Below are 23,367 nucleotides of genomic sequence, written 5' to 3' on the forward strand. Positions count from 1 at the left end.
TCCCATGAACACTGAAAAAAATGGATTAAGTCTGTTTCTCACTTAGGCCAACCTATTTCAGACATACTGGAAAGTCCTCTGTTATCACATCTTATTTCTCCATATACAGGCTTTTCTTGAAAAACATCTAATTGACTGGTGTTAAAAACCACCTTAACACCACCATAAACCAAGGCTTTGGAGACTCAGGCTGGGAGAGACTCTGGGTCTGCTGCAGTCTGGCCTGAAGTCCTCAGGCAATTTTCTAATCATCTTTGTGTCATGGTTTGCTGTCATTTCCAATGACCCACGGACGTGGGGGGTTGTTCTTCATGTCATCCGACATGTTATATCGGTGATGCTCTCGCTCAATATGTTTATTGTTAAATTTTAGAACAATAGAATCTCCCACCATACACATCAATTCACCTGCTGAAACACTGTATATACAATATATATTATCAATCAAGTCACATTTATATGAATCAGAGGTGCTGGCCATTAAAAGGACTACTTCTCTAATCCTTTTGTAAAGCAAAGAGTCATTTTGTGAAGGCAGTAAACACTTGATGATTTATCCTTCCAGGAAATTCTTGCTTCCCATGACATATCTGTACTCATTATTGAAAGGCATGCAAAGGCAAGGGATAGAATGGGTGGGAAAGTGAGACAATTATCCTACACACACACATAGACACACACAGTCACCTGCCCACTCGTGCACATGCATACACATACACACACACATCGATTTTCCCCAATAATCTGTTTTTTTCTGTTGAAAACAGTTTGAGGCCTGAGATTCTAAAAATGACTTCTGCTTTCCATGTAGAATGTGTACAGATGATAGAAGCCTGCCTTGTTTTGGAGCACTCTTTCTTCTATTTTTTTCCTCTTTCTGTTCCAATCCTGATGCAGCATGTAGAAAAGGCCTGGAATTCCTGCTTGTGAAAAGGCAAAATGTGATAAAAATCGAGATGTTCACTACACTCCACAGCATTAGCATTTTCAACGCTCCCGGGAGGATTTAGTGCATCTTTCTCCTTAAAGCAGGAGCATATCATTACCATGCTGCTATACTTTCTGCATTTTAAATTCTTAATTACTTTACTCTGGCTTTGTACTCAAAGTGCAAAAATGCCAACTTTTTGTATTTAACTCTTTTTATCCAAAACCCACCTGACCACACGAATACATATATATGCTGTTATAGAGTGTGTTTCAAACCTCTTTTCATTTAAATGCAATAGCTGATGTTTTTTTCATAGTAAAAAAGCCACAGTTGAATATTTTTCATAGCCATAGAGATAAAAATATTAACTCATTATTAAAATTTAATTTATGAACATTTTTCTTCAGATAAACTCAAACTTTAGGCAGTTCTGGCCGAATCAAGATTTACTGTCTTCCTACTATGTGAAAATAGCTATGCAAATGATTTTGAATGATAAAGAGATGAATAAGGTACAGCTCCTGCCCTCAAGGTGCTCCAATGCAAGAGACATATTAGACATGAATTACAATATAACCTAGAATGGGATTGTTGCCATAGCACACAAAAAGGAGCAATTACACTGACTTTTTAAAAAAATATTGGGATGTCTTTGCAGAGGAGGGAAATTCGCGTTGCACCATGAGAGCTGAAAAGAGTAACCGTTAAACGGCGAGAAGACTAAGCGATTTGCTTTAATTTCCCCCATGAATTATTTGTTACTGATTAATTTGTAAGAGCAAATGTACCAATTTAACCATGGGTTCTGACAAGTAGCTTTTAAAATGAATTGCAGCCCCTTCATTTAGATGCATGAAACAAACAAACAAAAAAAGCCTTTTAAAAAATATTTGGCTTTTTTCTTTCTCCTTCTCTGTCTCTGTCTCTCTCTTACACTTGCTTTTTATCCAAGAATAGTTACCCAAGTCAGTCAGGCTTTTCTAACAAACTGGCTTGTTGCTAAATGTGTTTAAATGATCATGGGATTCTTGTATCTTTTATCATAGATTTCAATGGAAATACATGAGTTCAACTTTAGTGATAATAAATGAAAACCTGATCTTATTATCATGAAAAATCACCTTTAAAGCAGCACTCCAGCTTTCAATTCTGTTTGCTCTGAGCTACTTATTTTTCATTCCCTTTTAAAGTTTCTATTTAAACATATCTCTTTGTCACATGCTGATAAATATTAAAATACCAGGAAAAATCTGCCTGACTTATTTAAGCTGATAATAAGAACAAAACACAGGATGTGTGTGTCCTCCTTCCTTTTCTGGCTGTGGTTAAGCGTTAAGGAGATTTTGAAACCCATAATTACGTAATAATTGGTATCACTACATTCTCTTCCCGATGAAAAGCCAGAATTTTTGTAGTTTGCCACAAAGACAGACAAAAACAAATTGCCTAAGTGGTATTGTCATTTCTTTGCTTCATTGTTTTAAAAGATTTAGCAAACGAATCCCTATGCCAAGCTGTAGTTACTGTGCCAAAAATCACAAAATGATCTTTCCAACATCTCTGGCTAATGAGCTAATTTATAGAGCCATAAATATCACATATTCTCCTAATGTTTGTCAGTATTTATTACAAGAAAAAGAAAACAGTTTAAATATTCAAATTGATGTCAAAAGCTTCTTAGCGCATTTGGCGAACAGAAATGTGAGCAATGGTGTCTCACTGGTAAGCTAATATGATGAAATGATAGGAGTTTCAAAACCACCTCCTTTGATCTCCAGCTATGTAATACCAGTTATATGTTAAAACACTCTATTTAGTTTCCTTTTATCTAAAGGAAATAGTACATCAGCACACCATGTTTTTGAAGCCCCTGGACAGAGTACTATTTTCTTCTGTTTCCTAGCAGAAGGCTCTAGAGGCAAACTTACTTTTACTTAATATCTTCCTTTCACCTTGATTCTTGTTCTCAATCTTCTTTCTAATAAAAATATTTTTAAAAGTGTGTACCATAAATACTTCCGAAGCCAGTGAGCCAATGGAATCTATGTTTTTGTTCCTTTGTTTGTAGAAGTTGGGCTTTTATATTATTTCCGTTGTCCTCGTGGCTCTGATACCAGCAAGAGAACACAACAAGACGAGGAAGGAATATCGCTATGTATCAAGCAATGGGAATAGCGAAGCTGGAAAGACAGAAGTGTTCGAGGCAGTGCTGTTTGGTGTTAGGCAATCTCAACAGAGCTCATCTGACTTGTTTCTCCTGTGGTTTTACTCAGGTCCACCGCCACACTAGTGGGGACAGATTCAAGGTGGAAAACTCCGTTTTGGACTTGTAACTGGTTGCATCTTATGTCAAGCACAGTCACTGTTCGATATATCTCCAGGGGGTTCCTTCAGGGTAGCCCTGCCCCTCCACACCTCTCAACTCCCCATGGAAAGCATATGCATGGCACTGAAAGATGAGATGTTGGGTTTCTTAAAACACACACACACACACACACACACACACACACACACACATTTGAGGAACAAAGTTGGATGACCTCCAAGGGAAATGATTTGTGACCTGGAAAAGTCTCTGGTTTCACACCTGGAAAGGATGTAGATGCAAGCGGGACCTATAGCTGATGCTAGGAGGAAAACCACTAACATACCCTGTGGGATGCTCAGGCCAACCTGGGGGCCCCTCAGGGCCTTTGAAGTCAGCTGTCCTGGAGTTTACAGGGGCCAGCAAGCCGAGGTGAAGTTGCAGTATCAATAGAGCTCCTCCTGCCTCTCTTCTGGGAAGCCCTATTACCACACATCCATCACACCCTGAAAGCCCAGGCGTGCACATGATGGGACAAATAGTCAATAGTGCTTTTCATTTGGTTTTACATGGAATGAAGGAAACTCCACTATGCTTTTGAAAAAAGTCACCAGGAGACTTTAGAGGGCCACCATAAGCAAACCAGGGCTATTATCCTAAAGAAGTTTCCGCACAAATGGCACCTTGATTATTTTGAAACATGGAGCCAGGCCTCACAAGGCAGCTTACCTTGCAGGTTGACTCTGGAGACAGATGGCTGAGTAGCAGCAGCTGGGGACCTCCTGTGGAGACCAAGAGGAAAGAAGGCCTGAGTCTGTACGAATATCACCTCCATGTCTCCCTCCCCCCAACCCCTGGGATCACTGAGGAGTTTTCCAGGTCATAATGAGCTATCAAATGACATAACGCTATCTCCGGAAGGTGATGTCCCAGAACTGCAGCCCTCTCACAGCCAGATGGCCTGGAATTTTCCCTATGCACAGCCTCCTGGAGGCTCTCGGACTCTCCAGGAAGGAAGTCGTTTACTCCAGGTCCCTAACCAGCCCCTCTGTTGCAGGTTTCACTGTTCCAGGGGGCCCTCAGACAATATGCTTGCTCAGGAATAACACCAAATGTCAGAGTGGATCCCGATTCCTTTGGCAGCGCTGCAGCAAGTCATGCCAGAGGAGCCCTTAGAGACCAATCAGTCCAGGCGTTCCTTTTGCACCTCAGGAAACTGAGGCCCAGAGAGATGAAGTCAGTTGCCAAAAGTCACGCAGGAACAGGAATCCAGTTTCCTTAACCTCTGGAGTGGTCTTTTTGCAGAGGAACTGGGCATTATTCTACATTGTAATAAGCCTGCTGATGTCAAGAGTCCAACGAAACAAGCAAACAAATGCAGGCTCCATGAATACTGGGCCCCACCTTTTGTTTTTTGTTTTCCTTTTTTTCTTCTTTATCTCCCAATCCCGCCCCCCTGCCCCGTTTTGCTGGTCTCACCAACCTTTTCATGCTTTGTAGAACTTCTGCCTAGCACATTACAGGAGAGCTTCCCCCAAATAGTCTAGAGCAGTGGCCCCCACACTGTAGGGTCATCAGAATCATCTAGAAGGCTTTACTAAGACCCACTGCTAGACCCAATTTCCAGGGTGTTTGACTGAACTGGCCTGGGGTGAGCTTGAGAGTGTCCATTTCTAAAAGTGTCCGGTGGTACGGATACTGCTGGTCTGGGGAGCCCATTTCCGGAACCACTGGAATAGAGGGCTGTCTGCCCCATGACAGAGCAATAGGATATTAGCAATAAGCAAGAGAGGGAGACGCTAGGCCAGTCAGTGGTTCTCAAGCATGGATGAGTGTCCTACTCACTTGGGGAGCTATTAAAACCATGATTCCCTTCCCCATCCCTGGAGAGGCTGGGAATCTGTATTTTTCACATAAATCTGTGAATTCTGATGCACAACCAAGTTTGGGAAGGAAGCCACGTTCTAAATGACAGAGAATGGCCCGCAAGGATATTGTAAAGAAAGGGTCTCTGTACCGGGATGGCCACAAGTTCTCGTCCCAGATCTGTAAGTACACCAAATCCATCTATGATCTGCGAGGGGCAATCTAGCTTCTAGGTAGCACACCTGATAGCTGCAGGCTCTGATGGACAGGGATCACACTTACTGAACATTTACTAGCTAGGTCATCCTAGGCAAGGTACCTTTAAACCCTCTGTGGCCTGACATTTTCTTGTGTAACAAAGTAAGAACGATCGACCTCCAATGATCACTTTTTTCCCTACTAAACATCATGCTAGGTACTTCTTAGCTTCCACTGGGAATATAATCATCTCATTTTAAGGAGAAGGAAACTGAAGCAGAGGTGAAGAGGTTAAGAAACATGCTGAAGCACACATGGTTTATAATTGGTGTGGTTGAGATTCAAAGCTAAGTCTTTCTGAATCCAAAGTGCATTCTCTTTCCACTATTCTATCTGCTGATAACACCTGCAGTCATACTGAGGGCTGTTTTTCAGGAAAAGTAAGAGATTAAATTCCAAACTCCTTAGCTTAGCATTCAAAGTCCTCTCTGCTCTTTGGCCTCAACATACTTTTCCCAGCTTATCGGTTGGAATTCCTGACATTTCATCTCAAACAATTGACTGGCTGTTTGATCTCATGTATCTTGTGCTTCTCCTTAATAGCACTTTAAAATTGTAATTAAAATAGACACTAAGTAGTGTTCAGTACAGAACTCTGTAGTTTAAATACAAAATTTATGCAGGCAGGGAACAGCTTGTTTACTACTGGATCCCTGGGACCCAGGATGGTCCTTCATATGCCAAGCACTCAGTGAATGCTTAATGAATGGAAGAAGGAAGGAAGGGAGGGAGGAAGGAAAGAAGGAAGGGAGGAAGAAGGAAGGAAGGAAGGAAGGAAGGAAGGAAGGAAGGAAGGAAGGAACGAACGAACTCATACTTTGCCCGAGCCAAACTTGGTCACTTATTTTTCCTTGGACATGCGCTATTCCTTTCCTGACCTTGCTCAGGCTATTCCTCTGAAAGGGAACCTCTCTCCGCCCAAATCCACACATGTAAATATCACCTATCCTTCTGTGATATTGTGATTTAGAATAAGAATTGTATATTTGATCTTTGTCTTCATTCCTACCACAGAGCTCCTAAAACTCTTGGAATCTGAAGAGAGTTATAAAAAGTGTCCTTTGTTAGGTTAATGAGACTTATGGAAAGCCTCTAGGTAACCTAAGGATCAGGGGCTGATTGCCAGGGGAACCACCTGATTAGAGGGTTGGCACTTTCAGCCCCACCTCAGACTCTGGGGAGAGGAGAGGAGCTGGAGACTGAGTTCAGTCATCAGTGGCCAATGATTTGATCAATCCCGACTATGTAACAAAGCCTCCACAAAACCCGAAAAGGACTGGGCTTGGAGTGTCTCCAGGAAGGTGAATGCGAGGAGACTGAATCTCTTCCATTTGGCTGTTACTGAATTATATCCTTTTATAATAAACCAGTATTCTAGTAAGTAAACTATTTCTGAGTTCTGTGAGTGACTCTAGCAAATTAATAAAACCCAAGAAGGGAGGTCATGGGAACCTCTGATCTACAGTCAGTGGGTTAAAAGCACTGGAAACAAACTGAACTTGCAACTGGTGGCTGAATTGGGGAAGAGTCTTGCAGGACTGAGCCCTTAACCTGTGGGATCTGATGCTATCTCCAGGCAGGCAGTGTCAGACTGAGTTGAATTTTAGGGCACTCAGCTGGCGTTAAGGGAAAATTGCTTGGATGTGTAGGGAAAAAATCCACATGTTGGAATTGGTGTCAGAATCGTACCTTCAAGGGTGAAATGCCATCTTCTGCAAAGGATGCCATCATGTTAGCTAAAATGGACCCCTCTTCTAATATCCCATGGTGCTTTGTTTGTACCTTTAGGGTTATTTCCTCCTGTTACAACTCATATGTGCACATATTACCCCCACCACTAGTCTGTGACCCCATTGAAGGGGGGATCCAGTGCTCACTTCTTTCCGTATATCCTCTATAGGCCCCACCAACCTGCCTCACAAGTAGTGGGCACTCCATAGACGTTGGTGAACTGTTGATTGAATGAACCCTTGATGTGACAATCATTTGAGAAGCCAAATACCACATGAATGTTTTATCTGGTTTCCTTTTCCTCTGCAGTCTTGGTTCTACATACCACTCACTATTCCCACAAACCCAGCATGTGCTCACATTACTGGGCCTTTGCATATGTTTTGCCCTGCTCACTATTTTTCCTCCTTTGTAAGTGGCAGACTCCTTCCCCTGTACAAGGAATCCCCTCAGCCATCACTTCCTCAAAGGCGTCTTCCCCACTGTGAGTAGTCACCCTCTGCATTACTTGTGGCTTGCTGCCCTTGCCCCATTCTAGCACTGCTCAGACTGTCTTGCAGTTCCTACAGTTCTATTTTCTTGTCTGTCTCCTCAACTCACCTGTGAGAAATGTAAGCAAAGACTGGATCTTGTTTATTTCTGTAACCTTGGAATTGGCAAAATATTTGTTATGATAGAGGTATTCAAGATGTATTCACTGGATTAATAACATGCTGTTAATAATTTTATTTTACCTGTCTTCCTGAGTTCCAAAGAAGGCTTTTGTGCAAGGAGACGTGGAACTAGGGGACCCTAAATGTTTGGGAATCCCTGCTTTCTTCACAGTTTGGCTACTCACAGCACCCAATTATCCCAATGACTTCTTGAAAATGACACAAATTACATAAATTCCTTTGTCCCAGGAGTTAATTTTGAAAACCTAGCTCTTATTTAGAGTTGTTCATTCAGATAAGCATTTGTGTGTGTAAGCTTTGCAAAGGCAAGAACCATATTTATTTGACTTACCACTTAACTCCCAAGACCTGGTGCAAAGAAGAGGCTCAACACACATTAAATGAATGAATGACTTCTAGAAGCTGCATCATTGCTTACAGGGCATGAGACTGCCAGTTAGAACCTGTCATGAGTGCCAGAAGAAAATGTCATTGGCTGCCCAGTTTCCAGTGGTCTCTAACTTATACAAGAATCATAAGAAGTTATACGCCTGGATTAAAGTCAGTGATATTAAAAGGGAGGATAATTTGGCCACAGCAGTTAATATTTTATAGCCCTGTAAATAGCACAGTGGAGAAAGAACTGGACTATGAATAAGAAGACAGGAATCCTAATCCCGCCTTTGGCACCTTCCAACTGTATAGCCCTCGGCAACTCGCTGAACCTCTCAGTTTCTTCCTCACTTGGGGAAAGCAGGCGGCAACTAACATTTACTGCTAATTTACAATGTGCCAGCTCCTGTGTGAGCACTTTTCCATATATTTCCTCACTTACTCTGAGGAAATTTGGCTGGGTTCTTTCCCCTCTGAATGCTCACAATTTTATTATTCTCAGCTAATTTAAATCCCGTGCCAAAGGACATAAAGCAATGAAAGATATACATTGAAAACAAAATTAAATGGTTGTTAATTCTTTCTCAAAGATTACATGCATGTTGATTAAATTACGCTTGGAAGAATGTTGATACAGAGATGTTACATGATTTTCTGATAGCCATTGGTAATTTCTGCGATGTTAGAGGCACAGTTGAATGATGGGGGACACCTTTTTGCTCCAAGCTGCTCTATTCCCTGGTTATCAGACTGCAGAATGGTGGGCATTCTCACTTGTAAGTGATTTCTCCATCAGCTGAAGCCAATAAATGCTTTAGGGATGCTTATCTGAATTAACAGCTCTAAACGAAAGCCATATTTTCAAAATTAACTCCTTGGACTAAAGAAATAATAGGTTTTAATTTGAAGCCAAGAAATACAGGCCCAATCAAGCATCTCTCAATGGAACATTTCATGGAAGTGCAAGGAAATCACCTCAACAGAAACTGAGATTTTCACCCTTTGGGTGGTAAAGCTCAGGCAGACAATGAGCTATTTTTGTGCAGAGCAAAGAGCCAAAAGATAAAGGAAATCTTGACTTATGAGAAGTATAGTTCTATGTGGGAGTTCCTTTTCATATAATAAACCACACTATCCAGATGTCTCAAGAAAACCATTCCAAGGACAGAATTATTGCTTAAATGTTACATTTAAGGCAAGGAGTGTTACTCTGAAACCCAAGTCAATGTCCCAGAAAGCAACTTGTGAGCTCCATGAATCTTACAGTTTCAGTTCTTAAGACAAATGAATATGTGGGGGAAATGCTCTCAGATGGTGGACCCATTTTTCTTGTCCTCAGTTTTCTTTCTTTCTTTGAGGATATTGACTAGGAATAGGTTGGAATGCATTAAATGAACACTCAGTTTTCCAATCTTCCCCTGCTAAGCTGCTTCACTTGTAGCTAAAGCCCATTCAGTTCTCAGCCTGAGCTGGACAGGCAATCTCAATTTCTGGTGAAACTCTAGTGGTGCATGTGCCCTGCCTTGAACTTTGGTTAGGTGATGTTGGTTTCAAGAAAATACTTGAAATCAATAAGAGGATCAATTCTGTACAAATATGGGGATGATTCTGAGAAAGATCATCAGATACAACGATCCTACCCCTGGCGATCTATTCGGTTTGGTGAGTGTGGTTTAGTGTGGACCAAAGGCGATGCAAAGGGCCATGACTTGGAGAGTGGTCTTCAGCCATAGTGTGAGAATGGACTCTGGGTCAGCTCTGTATGTGACAATTGTGGTCTTAGGGTACTCTAGTTCCTGAAGGTTTATGTGTCTCCTCAAGGCTGTGGAAAGACCTGATTTTCAAGAAAGTAGTTTGAGCTGACATAGCCTATTATTCAACACGGTTAGGCCGAATGCCCCCATAGTTACAGAAAAATAATATTCAAGTTGCTTGCTAACACACAGTAACTGAAAACATCCCCTACCCCCTTGCCCTGGAGCCATGCGGTACAATGACCTTGAGTTATGCTAAACTAAAGAAGCCTTTGAAATGTATCCTTGTTAATCTTTCCTCCCCAGTTCCTACCTCCATCATCTCTTGGTCCATGACTTCACTCCAAATATTTTTTTTTTAAATCACTTATTTATTTATTTTGAGAGAGAGAGAGTGGGGGGATGGGCAGAGGCAGAGAGAGAGAGAGAGAGAGTCTCAAGCTGGCTCCACACTCAGCGAGGATCCCAATGCAGGGCTCTATCTCAGGACCCTGAGAACATGACCTGAGTCCAAATCAAGAGTCAGATGCTTAACTGACTGAGCCACCCGGGTGCCCAATTCACTACTAATATTTTAATTCCTGAAAACAGTCTTCTAGCTCATGTCTCTGCCTTTGGGCTCTCTGACCTTCATCCATTCCATAAATTCTTCCTAAATGACCCTCTGTTCAAAAACCTTTAGAGATTTCTTCCCATAACCAAAAAGACTTAATGGGTGTAGTGAATGCAAAGATGTGAGGTAATAAAGGTAGAATATATTGGTCTCTGCTCCCAATTTCTGACACAGAGCTCCTAAAACTCTTGTAACTTCCTAAGTGATAAGAGCATTAGGAGCATCTTTTGTTCTAATGAGGCAACTCTGGGTGGGCTCCTGGGAGGGGCTGGTCAACAGAAGGACCAAGCCATGATTAAGGGCTTGGAATTTTCAGCCCTACCTCCCATCCTCCAGAGAGGGGAGAGGGGCTAAAAGCAGAGGTAATAACTGATCATGTCTATGTGATAAAGCCTCCATAAAATCCCAATAGCATAGGGTTCAGAGAGCTTCTGAGGCTGGTGAACAAACATACCTATCCCGGGAGGGTGATGCCCTCCAATCCCACGGGGACAGAAGCTCCTATGTTCAGAACCCTCCCAGACCTCACCCTAGGTATCTCTTCATCTGGCTGTGCACGTGTGCTTTTATCATGTCCTTTAGTCGACTGGTAAAGGTAAGTAAGTGTTTCTCTGAGTTCCGTGAGCCACTCTGGCAAATTAATTGAACCTGAGGAGGGGCCCTTTGGAAGCTGTGATCTGTAGGCCATAGGTGAGAAGCACGGTGACTGACATCTCAGTGGGGGGTGGTCCTGTGGGATGGAGCCTTTAATCTAGGATCTGACGATATCTCCAGGTAGATAGTGTCAGAACCGAGTTAAATTGTAGGACACCCAGCTGGTATCCAAGACTTGCTTGTTGTTGCCAGAGCAGGGGACCTCCACACATTTGGTGACCAGAGTGTCAGAAACGGAGTGTTTTCTGTTAGGGAGACTCACAGGGAAGAAAAACACAGGAAGAACTGGGTTTTCCCCTACACAGGAAGAAAACAACTGTTTTTCCTTGCAAAGTACACTGCAATGAGAGTCAGGGTATCAGGCTTCAGGTCTGACTCTGCTCTTCACCAGCAGTGGTGTGTTCTTGTGCAAGTCATTTAATCTCCCTAGGCTTTGTCTCCTTGTCCACAGAGTGGGGGCAACAACACCTGTCATACATAGCATTTATGGTGATTCTAACTGAGATAATGGATGTGAAAACTCCAAAGTGTTACACTGTCTGGATTCAGCAAGAGAAATGTAACTATCAATTATAATAGCTCACATTTACAGAGCACCTACGATGTGCTAGATGCTGTTATAAATGCTCTACAAATATCAACTCATTTCATCCTCAGAGCAACTCTATTTTATAGATTGGGAAACTGAGATGTAGAGAAGTTGTACCCAAGTCACATAGTTGTAAAGTGGTAAGATTGGGTTCTGAAGTCAATAGGTATGGCCCCAGAGGCCCTAGTCTGTACAGAAAAAAAGGTGGGTAAAGGGAAGGAATCTCTTCTGAAAAAATAATTTTCCAAATAATTGGTGGTCTTTCTCCAACAATTATTTATTCAAAAATTTATATGTGTGATAAATATTTTTGGAGCATACACTATGTGTCAGGCATTTTGCTACATATTAGAAATTCGAGGAAAAGTAAATTTAATTCTAAAGGGGCCTCAGAGGACATGCAGTCTCTGGTGGTGAGCAGAGACCCACAAACGGTGTGATAAGGTTGGGAGAGTGCTCTGGGGCCACGGAGGGGCACTCAGCCAGGCTTGGTGGGGTCAGGGGAAGCATGCTGGTGAACGTGATACTACAGATGAGCTATAAAAGACAAGTAGGATTTAGCCAGGCAATCACTGGCAGGTGGAGAGATATGTTTTAGGAAGACAGAACAGTGAGTCCATAATTAGGATGGAAAATAGAACATGCAGGGAACAATCAGACCACAGTTGTTAGGATGTGATCCCATGTGGCCAGAGACCTGATCTGATTATTCACCACCATATGCTCTGGCACTTCCTATTTGAACACAAGCTTTGAAAGGGCAGAAAACTTGTCTGTTTTGGTCACTATTATATTACCAGTTCCCAGTAAAAGTGGTGCTCAACAAATATTTGTCAAACACATACATGTATGCATGGATGAATAGTATATACTAAATAAATACTTCTTGGGTGAATCATTTAATAAATGAACAAACAGGGAGGATCACTACAAAAGAGGCTGGGCAAGTCTCTAGGTTCATGTATGCTGCATCAAATATAAACCCAATCAACTATCAATCAACACTAACTTGAACTGGATCATGAGGTGCCTTGGATGCCATTCTATGGTCATTGATTCTAGGACCTGCTGATACCTGTGATGATCTTTTAAAATGCTGGATAGTGAACTGCATAGCACTTAGACTCACAGATTGAAATGATTTTGGAGGAGAAAGTTATGTGGGAATATCGAGTTCAAACCTTTCATTATAAAGATGAGGAGACCAAGGTTCAGCAATGTTCATTGAAATGACCAAGGTTATATAGTTACTGGGGGGTGCGGGGCAAGAGGAGAAGATAACCCCACTCTTACTCATCAAATTGCATGAACCTGTTTATATAGTATAAAAAAAAAAGGCAACGTGGACTTGAACTTTTTGCTACCTTTAATCTTGCATTTGAATCTCTGAGTTCATTAATAGCTATTCCAAAAGAATTTTAGTAGAATTTATGGCTGTTCCTGATAAGTATTCATACTTTCCAAAGTAGTAAATGTAAATGTCAACAAAAATCCTCATTTCGCTATTCCACTTGTTGAGCTCCTACCGTCTACTAAGTGTTAAGGGTACAAAGATTCACAAGATCCAGACTAATTTCTAACATCTTACCAGTTCTAAAATACTCTGGTGCTCCATCCTATTTTCAAATTTCATCGTGTGTCCTAACTTAGTTTGCAGGGCAAAGTTCCATGCAATGGTATTTTTTTTTCTCCCTTTTAATGTGGCTCAATGTTTTTGCCTTTATGGAAGGGATTCATAATTCCACAAAGTCCATGCTTACTTGTTGGACGCTCCATGAAGGTTTGTCAGTAGAGTAAAGTTGTTTCTCACACTCCGCAAGCTGGCGAGGACCTGGAAGGCCAATGATCAGGATGGTTAGGAATGAAGGGAGACGAATGGGCAGGTTCCAGAGGCCACACTTAGAAACTGCACCCAGGGGCAGAGGGAGAGTGAGCCAGGGCCAGCATGATACATACCTGGGCAAAAGGTGTTACAATCAAGTCATCGCCATGTCTGGTGAAAGAGAGAAAAATGAATTTGAATTATAAATAGGACACATAAGCTACAATATTAAACCATATCAGTGTTAGCAACACAAATGTTACACAAGTCCTTCTACCTGGATATAAGGCATGACTGATCTAGGCATAAACGGGAACCTTAGGAATTTGAAAGAACAAAATACCAGGTTCATGGCTCCTGGGCTTATGGTGACACCGAAAAGCACTTGAAAGTAAGCATATATCCTCAGGGTACATTCCCATTAAATAGCAGACCCGGAGTACTGTAATTCAAAGCGACTTAGTTGCCAGAGCCAGGAAATTCAAAGGGAAGGCTGCTCACAAGCACACACAGAGTTGGAAAAAATGGCATAACAGTCTGGATAAAGGTTAACTTTGGATTTCCTGGCTTTTGTTGATTTGAACCACAGCCTTAATGCCATTTAAACACAGATTTCTGTCTGGGAATCCCATTACTTTTTGTTTTTAATATAACTTTTTTTTCTTGAAGTACCCAAGGAAAAGCTTTTAATAGGAGTGTACAGACTGAGCCTACTATTACCATATCACTCTTGCTCATTTTGTCCCAAAGATCTGAGTAAGCTGTACCTAGTGTTATGTAAATCTATACTTAGGAACAATCAAAAGTATGTTTTCAGAAAAGCACTCTCTGGCACATACTTCAATAAATCTACCTAAGCCCACATTCAGCAAGCTCTCCATCAAGTCATTAGAAGACACATTGTCGTAGGCTGCAGACACAAAATCAGGCCAATTTATTATTTGTGAATCGAGACATCTGCACAGAAGTTGGTTGACAACGAATTTCCTTCACTGATTTTCTCTGTTCTCATGATCGCCAAACATATATGGCACCTTATTTGTTTATAATGTGAGTGCAACCAATGATTATTAAGCATCTGCCCTGTATCAGGCATTATAGGGATGTAGAGATGCAGAGCTGAACAATACATACGTCCATGTGGGCCTCTTCTCTAACACGGGCTTTTACTTTCAGGTCTTATTTAATATAATACTTTGCTTTCTACCTTTGTCTTTAGCTGGAAGTCCCCCCTCAAGACACGCTAGTCAAGTTCCTGTGCATCTACTTTGTACAGTGACTATAAAAAGAATACTGACAAGAGCATTCTTTGCACGATCACCCTATGTCAGGTCCTGCACTAAGCACTTTATGTCCATTATCTCATTTAATTCTTGTAACAAGGCTAAAGGCAGGTACCCTTACTATTCCCATTTTAAAGATGATATCTTTAAAGGCTTGGAGAAGGTAAGCTACTGCTTAACGAACACATTGTAAGCAGAAGAGCTAAGATTGTTTGATTCCAAAAATCTGCGCTTTTAACCATTATATTACCTATTTTATGGTGACCCTGCACAGTTGGCATATTGAATTAGACAGAATCTATGACCTCCCCCCACCTCCCCCCTCCAATTACAACACTCTAGGGGAAACAGAAAAAATATTCAAGACACCGCAATGGATACAGAATGAGAAACACAAACCCTTAATGGGGAAGCTTAATGGGGTATAAAGGAGAGGTAATAATTACAAGTTAGAGGAAGTAGGGCAGGCTTGATTGAATGAATGGTTTTGAGATGAACGGTGAAGGGCAGGCTCTAAAGAGCATGAACGGTAGATGCCACCAATGAGAGAAATGGCAGGAACAAAGGCACTGAAGTGGGAAAGTACCGAACATGCTCACTGAGATGCTTGGTGGCTGTCTGGGCGGAGTTGAACACATTAACTAGACATGTTTTTAGAGGACAAGATTTGAAGGTCCCCCACACTCATGGGTGGTATGGACCACGGTTGTGGAGGTAGTGCTTATCTCACAAGGAAGAAAGGAGCTAGTGAAGGTTTTGAGCGAGACAGGCAAGCAGAAAAGTGCTTTAGAAAGTAAAATGCTATGGACACCAAGAGACAGACTGGAGAGAGGACAGAGCCAGGAAGAATGGTTACGGGGATAATGCAGTCATTCATTCAGATGAGAAGACATCAGTGAGGCAGAGGAAGAAACAGGAAAAGACAATTTGAGGAGACCCTAAGTGTCTTGCCAAGGACTCAGCATCTAACCGGCTAAGGGGTCATAACGAAATACTATGTCAGTTTAAAAAATGGGTGTGTGGGAAAATAGTGAAGTCATGAGCAAAAATAAGAAAGTAAGGATAACATGGGGGAGGAGATGTGTCACTTTCCCACAAGCTGAATTTTAAGATCCTCACTGATATCCCAGTGGAGACATCAAGCAGGAAGACTGAAATATGGAACTGGAGCTATACATTTCAGAGTTACCTACCACAGTGGTGAAACTAAAACAATGGCAGGGAGTGGCTTCTGGAGGTGGGGGAATAGAGAGAGAAAGGGAGCCCAAGGTAGAGCCTCAGGGTTCTTGGAAAAAAGTCAAAGGAGAGACAGAAGAAGGCACTGAGTGGAGCAGTTGTGATAAATGCAGGGTAGTGAACTGTACCGAGAGTTGCCCCTTCCCAAGCCATTTTCTTGAGATGAACTTTACATGGTGAAATAGCTTGCTATTTGTTCAGATATCTGCTATGAAGTTCACATTGTTCATAAGGCATCAGGGTGAGTTGGGGATGTAAGGTGATGGAGTTACAAGTTAAATAGGTCATCTAAGGCTCCTGGATTTCCGGTCTAAATACTCAGTAAAAGCTAAACATATAAACAAATCTCATACATATGTAGTACCTGAAGCTGATGAATTGTTGCATGAATGGGGAGTTACTAAAATGGTACAAAGTAACGATTAAAGGGAGGTAAACACTAAGGGGGCACCCTGTCAGCATGACTTTATCATCATGGAACTTCTGGAGTTTAGGAAAGCAGAAAATTCAGAAGCAAGAGATGGACTTGCAGGTCCGCAGCGTTGGTACCCTTAAAGGATTTGAATGGCAAAAGCTCATGTTGTACTTCAGGTAGTAGCTGCTAGAGGAAAGGATCAGACAACTTACAGGTAATTTATGGCAAGTATAGGAAAGAAACAAAACAAAATTCCTATCTGAGTACAGCCAGAATATTTATGAAACTATTCTAAAATTTTTAACCATAATTTCATATATTAATGATTAGAATAAGATGGCATGGAAATAACAAAATTAATTATGATTAATTATGAAAACTGATGGCCTTCTTCGTTTCCCAAACCTCTAGAGAGGGCAATGCCAGATGTTCAGAACCATGGCACGAGCGACATCTAGTGACAAACCCAGAACATTACAATTTTGTAGACTGATCAGTGATGAGAACTTGGTAGGTCTTCAATTGAGTGTAGGTCTGCACTAAACAGTGAAATGCATTTCCAGAAAGCAAAAAGGCTCCTTCCTTCTGCTATATCCTCTGGATTCCATTAATTTTGTCTTTCTCTGTGTCATACCTACACATAGGATTTTACTTGTAACATTGATTTCAGTCTGCCTTACAGAGAGACATATACTATTGCAGTCAAGAGCACAGATTTTGGAGCCATACAGCACTGGTTTGTTTCTGAGTTGTGCAATTACTAGCTATGAGACATTAGATAACCTCCCTAGGCCTCAATTTCTTTATCTATAAAGTGAGGTGTTGTAAGAATGAAATGAGTTATTGCACATGTACAACTCTTACAAGCTTTGGCACATAAAAGCATTTGCTCATGTAGTTATAGTTATTCTTATTAGTAATAGGTATCATTATTATTATAACTAAAGAATTGCATGTCTTATCTTCCCCACTGGTGAGAACTTTTTTGGGAGAGTCATATCTGCCCCTATTGCAGTCAAGAGAACTAATATTGTACTTTACAGTTTACAAAGCATTTTCACATACATTATTTCATGGGACAAGAGAATGTTCTTGACCCGAAAAAAAATGGCTCAACCAGCTTTCTTGTTGGTCAAGCCTGAAACCTCCCCCACAGTCAGCCACCAGACCCTGCTTATGCTAACTTGCAAATATTTACTAATTGCTCACTCGATCTTCTCTAATGTAGTTCCCTACCCTCTATTATGTGGATTACCAAAGCAGTCTTCCATTGGGCTCTTGGACACTAGTCTTTAGGCTTGTCCACTGTATAAACCACTCTTCACTGTAATCAGAACTATCTTTCAAAAGCTAGGTTATGTATTTTCCTGCTTAAAAACCTTTAGTAGCTCCCCACTGATTTCATTCAGCATAAAGACCAACTCCTTCAGATAGGCGCTTCATGATGAGGTTCCTGCTTACTTCTCTAGCCTTGCCTCTCACCACTTCCTCAACCGCTCACATTCTCTGCCTCAGCTCCACTGAGCTGCGCTTCTCCATAATGCTTCTGACAACTAGAGAGTAGTTAGCACGTGGCCCTTCTTCCTGCATAACCCTCTGCCTGGCTAACTCTTCTGGCTTAGCTCTGACTGCTGAAAGTGGGCTACTCGCCTGCCTGGCCAGGCCTTTCAAAGTCCTCTGCATACCTTTCTGTGACTGTCCTTATTCAAAGATATCAAAATTGCCTATAGACTTAACTCACCCTTTAGCTCCCTTGAAGACACAGAAATGTCTTATTTGTTAGCAAGTGCCTAAATTTAAGCTTTTGTTAGAAGAAAGAATGAATAGGAAGGTAGGCAGAGCAGAGATTAATATCATTATTTTTATTTTTCATCTTCATTTTGAGTCTGTATTTATACTAAATATCCATATGATTTAATCATCCACACTCCCTAGACTTAAGCCTTGGTTCCCCATTTATTAGGCACATTACTTCTCTTCTGTAAGCATCAATGTCTTTGTCTTTAAGACAAGAAAATTATAGTACCAACTCAAGTAAGATTATGGGAATTAAATGAATTAACAGGTGTACTTTAAATAGACCCTAGCACACAGAAAATGTACTTTTATTTTATGTGCACTTTTATTTACAGATAATTTAGACACTGTAAAGGAGATTCAACGCCAAAGTCATGATGCTAGTAAGTGTGATGGCTGTAGGTCTAACTCAAGTCTTAAATACCACATTGTGCTTTTTTGGTAGCCCATTAATAAACTGGTCTTAAATTTAAGTGAGCAGTTATTAATGCTTTCCCTCTTCATTCTTAGGTCTTAGTTCCCTTGAGTACCCTCTCTAGAGACCATTTAGTTCTCACACAAATGGTAGCTTTAAAGAGCTCTTTGCCTATGTAAGGCTTTGCAAATGTGGTGACCAAATGAAGGAAATATGGATCTTCCTTCCCTGTGGATTTGCAGGTGGATTGTCAGAACTCCATCCTGTTCAGGGTGGTTCCTGCCACAGTTTTGAACAACGTAACTGGTCTTACCAGTTTCCAGTACTTTATGTTCCCATTGGGAAATCTGTACCTCGGTGTACAAAGGCATTACATTAGAGATGACTACAACACAGGAACAAAAGAGAAATCAGCAGAGTATTGCCACATCTAGGAAAGCATCAGAAATTTCCTCAGGGGACCCAATGATGATCTTGTTTTCTTTACTAGAGAGCCTTATTTCAGTCTCTCTTTTGTTGCTAAAAGTTAAAGGCCATTTTCCATTCACATTTTTACTCCTAATATCTTCTCACTCATTCTCCCTGCCTATGTTTCCTCTTACTCTTCTGAAAGTGTTCAGATGAGAAATGTGGAAAAGCTAGCGTTGTCTCTACCCTGGGGTTTAATACAGACAGAGGAATTGCACAAGTTTTCCTACATAAATCCATGATGGCGCTGTGCTGAATATGAGGAGCTCCCGAGCAGGGAGCATCCCATAGCCCCCACCCAATGATCTTCACATCAAGACTCTAGACCTATGATTGTCCTTCTTTCTCTTGGCTCCATAGGTAGAAGGTAAGAAAAGCAGTAAGAGGCTTGGGGGTTGCTGTTCCTCTATTCATTTCAATTCACTCTGAAGAGTAATAATCAGGTGAAATACTTTTTTTTAAAGATTTTATTTATTTATTTGACAGAGAGAGAGAGACACAGCGAGAGAGGGAACACAAGCAGGGGGAGTGGGAGAGGGAGAAGCAGGCTTCCCGCTGAGCAAGGAGCCTGATGTGGGGCCCGATCCCAAGACCCCGGGATCATGACCCGAGCCTAAGGCAGACGCCGAACGACTGAGCCACCCAGGCTCCCCCAGGTGAAATACTTTTGAGAGCATTACTTCAGTGTAGTTCAAAGCTACTTGTGTGAAACTGGACTTTCTAACACAGTCCGGATAAAATGAAATACTGGAAAAATATGGATATTATTCAAGCTCCTCTTCCTAAACTGAGAGATATGTAAAAGTTTTACTGTAATGTTGAAACATTTGCAAAATAAAAAATTGTGCCATTTTTATTCACTCAAAGATTTTAATAGATTCTATTATCAGTATCTTTGATAAGGTGATCTTATGTTGCCCACTGTGTTTTCTTGGGAAGGGCTATTCTTTATTATGGAAGAGTGTCCTTTCTAAATTTTTTTTCCTTTTAATTCTAAGAAGTATTAAAAAAACAAACAAACAGTGAGGGCGCCTGGGTGGCTCAGTTGGTTAAGCGACTGCCTTCGGCTCAGGTCATGATCCTGGAGTCCCAGGATCGAGTCCCACATCGGGCTCCCTGCTCAGTGGGGAGTCTGCTTCTCCCTCTGACCCTCCCCCATCTCATGCTCTCTATCTCATTCTCTCTCTCAAATAAATAAATAAAATCTTTAAAAAAAAACAGTGAGAATGATACTAGACAGCTTACATATACAATTCTTATTTGCCTAAATCTAAAGTTGGCAACACTATGTAGGTTCTAAGTTAGGGGGAAAATTTTGCCGGTTGGTAAAATTGAAAAGAGGATAAACGGTGACTATTAGGGACCCTACATGCAGAGTTATTCAGAATTAGATGTCTCTTTTTAGAGCTGTAGAATGAGTTGGACTGTAATCTCTAAGGTCTCCTCAAGTTCAAAATTTTCATAATCTTTGGTTCTTAAAAAAAATCATCAGAGTTTAATCTGAAATTCAGTTGGAACCTTCTGGGAAGCCTCAGAATGACCCTGAGACTCATCATGCTGTTTGGCTAGAGTTTGGGGAACTGTGAGCTGCCTTCCAAAGCTAGTCTTTTACCCGTCAAACGCTATGTGAATGAAGCTCTAATTACTTTCGGCTCACCCCGTTTCCTATGCTCTCCACCTACGACATCTAGAGAGGTGTTTCTCTTGGTAGAAGAGGAAATTCCAGGTAGACTCAGCCAAGCCCCCATGCCAACCTTGGTCAAAAACATCCTTGGTTCTACATGATCTGCAGCAAAGTGGTTACCTCTCCTCCAGCCTCAGGCACCTTGACTCTGCACTCATCTGTTTTCTACCTGGTGGTAGAGATTTTACTTTGCAGTTTGAAGAACAAAGGCAAGTAGAATCGAAAAGGTTTGAATATGGTCAGTCTTAGCTATATCATGGGATATAGCATGGCATACAGTCATGGGATGGGGCAGCTCTCAGAGGCTTACTTTCATTATCGATACAGTGGAGGTAATAGTGGTACCTACCTGACAGGACTGCTGTGAAGATTAAAAGAAATAACATGTGTCTCAGGGCCGCCGGCCCTGTGGTAAGCACTCATTAAATGTTTCCTTCCACTCCATAGTAGAGTGATGTGGGTGTCCCTCCTACCTTTCTTATTAACTATAGCCTCCCTGAGAGCATGCAACCTTTCTGAGAATATCTGTTTTTAACTCATTTGTGATTTTTCCACTGTTTTGTTAATCTTTTATCCCCAGAACCTAGCACACTGCATGGCACATAGGAGAGATTCAGGAAGTATTTGCCAGATCAATGAATACATGAATTTTGGCCCATCCAATGACTGAGACATTTTAGGCCAGGGGTGCAGCTGTTAGAATTTGTTGGCAGAAATGCCCTGGGGAATCCTTTCTCACTGGTAGCTTTTAAAATGTCCCCTGCCCTCTTTCATAAGAGAGTGACCCTCTTTAGCTTCTTTCCCAACAGCACAAGAGAGCCCAGTGGAAATTTCCAGGCCAGAGACTTTAGGGAGCTACCAATATTTTTATAACATACAATGTTAAAAACAATTGTACGTGTGCCCAGAAATCTTTTAAGGCATGAATTCCGGCATCCAACTTTATTTGGTTTCAGAAATTTAATACACGAGTAATACAACCCCGTCATTGTTCTTTAAAAATTAGAGATCTACAATTAATAGCAGCAAAACAAAAACATCCGCTGTGGTGGAGAGTGTTGTGTCTCACCAAGGAGCCAGGCACCAAGTGAGCACTGAGTTAAGATTCCAGAGAAGGGACACAGACATGTGGCTGGATGACAACTTATTAAATGTCACCAAGCAAAGACCACTGAGAAAGGAGGCGTGTCCCCAACTACTGTTTTCTTTTTCACCGTAGCCTCATGCACACTGTAACATGCTGTGGAAAATTCAAGTATGATTTGCAAAAAGTGTTGACGTTCTCAACCCATAAATGATTCAACAGTTCAGGAAATGAAGCTGAACGACAATTTTTTTTTATAAAAAGGATCAATAACAGACGAAAACTGTACACCGTGCCTGAGATTTTTATACCCTTGGAAAGCCCAGCGACATATTTCTCATGCTGTAGAGCACTAATGCCTTTTAAGGATCATCATCATCACCTCTGCTCATGTTCACTTTTCTCCTCCCTCCTTCCCACGGGTTAAAGGGGGAACAGTTGTTGTTGCTGCTGTGACAGGTTAAAGGTGAGGTAAGTGTGAGACGGGGGCCACCCGGGGCTCATACTTACTGCTCGCTTGGAAGTGAAGAGTTTCGTGACATCGCCTTTGGTGACAAGTCATAGTCGCTGTCTGATCTGTAGAGAAAGGACTCTCTGCGCTGGCTGTGCCCAGGAAAGGTGGCGTGGAGCACCAACCCAGAGGAAGAGCTGGCCTGGGGGTCCAGGGGGCTCCGACCTGGGCAGGGGCCATTTTCCACATCAAAGCTTAAGAGAAAGCAAAAAACGCTGGTCACATAAGCATGGGGAGGACATCGGACACACATACATGGAGAACAAATGTGTGCCAGGCATCTTACATAAAACTTTACACTGTACGAATATTTTCATCTTCCAGACAGCTCTGAGTTGTAGTCATTATTATTCTCATGGTGTACGAAGGAAACAGTCCCACAGAAGTCCAGTCTTTAGTGAATAGTGGAGGCAGGATGTGAACCCTGGAACAAAGCCCCATGGCCTTTCAGGGGCAAGAGCAACTTGGACAAATTCAGAATAAGAGCCAACCATAAAGTCATTTGGTGATAATAAGCAACTCCAGAGATAGCATCCAACACAGCTCTAGGTGTCAGACGCTAAACCATCACTTAAATCAGTCTCCGTAGCTGGGAGGCTTCTTCCTGCCATAAATAAACATCACGATCTCATTAAAGATACAATATGCATACTTCTCAATGTTTCAGGAACAAAGTGCTATCCTGAAAACATTCACTGGCTGTTTAGATGGGAGGCCCAGTCTGAGACTTAATATTCATATGCAAGTTTAACCACAGAAAATGATTTAATTAACCTGATAATGTCAAATTACCCTCCAGGTATGCAGAGGCTTTATCCCTGGAGGAGGGTCTAGCCACTGGCTCCAGCATAGGAGAGCCATTAGGGTTTCCAGTCAGTGGGCTCACCCTAGGAAGGTACCCTCAA

At 41.6% G+C, this 23,367-nt stretch overlaps 1 protein-coding gene across 5 annotated transcripts in view; it reads right to left on the reverse strand.

Moving 5' to 3' along the window:
- The window catches only part of PDE4B (phosphodiesterase 4B), a 420,748-nt gene that overhangs the window by 94,721 nt on the left and 302,660 nt on the right, over window positions 1–23,367 (reverse strand). For 4 of the 5 annotated variants that reach the window (XM_073896583.1, XM_073896584.1, XM_073896585.1 and 1 more), the window contains 4 exons: window positions 22,462–22,656; window positions 13,704–13,740; window positions 13,508–13,578; window positions 3,966–4,018 (listed from right to left, as the gene is read on the reverse strand). In XM_073896583.1, coding sequence (XP_073752684.1) covers window positions 3,966–4,018; window positions 13,508–13,578; window positions 13,704–13,740; window positions 22,462–22,656 — 356 coding nt within the window. The remainder of the gene's footprint in view (window positions 1–3,965; window positions 4,019–13,507; window positions 13,579–13,703; window positions 13,741–22,461; window positions 22,657–23,367) is intronic. The other variant, XM_073896589.1, reaches the window with a different exon arrangement.

The sequence above is a fragment of the Callorhinus ursinus genome, unplaced genomic scaffold (assembly GCF_003265705.2).
Source record: "Callorhinus ursinus isolate GAN/ISIS: 27379988/994484 unplaced genomic scaffold, GSC_fseal_2.0 scaffold9, whole genome shotgun sequence".
Taxonomy (NCBI): domain Eukaryota; kingdom Metazoa; phylum Chordata; class Mammalia; order Carnivora; family Otariidae; genus Callorhinus; species Callorhinus ursinus.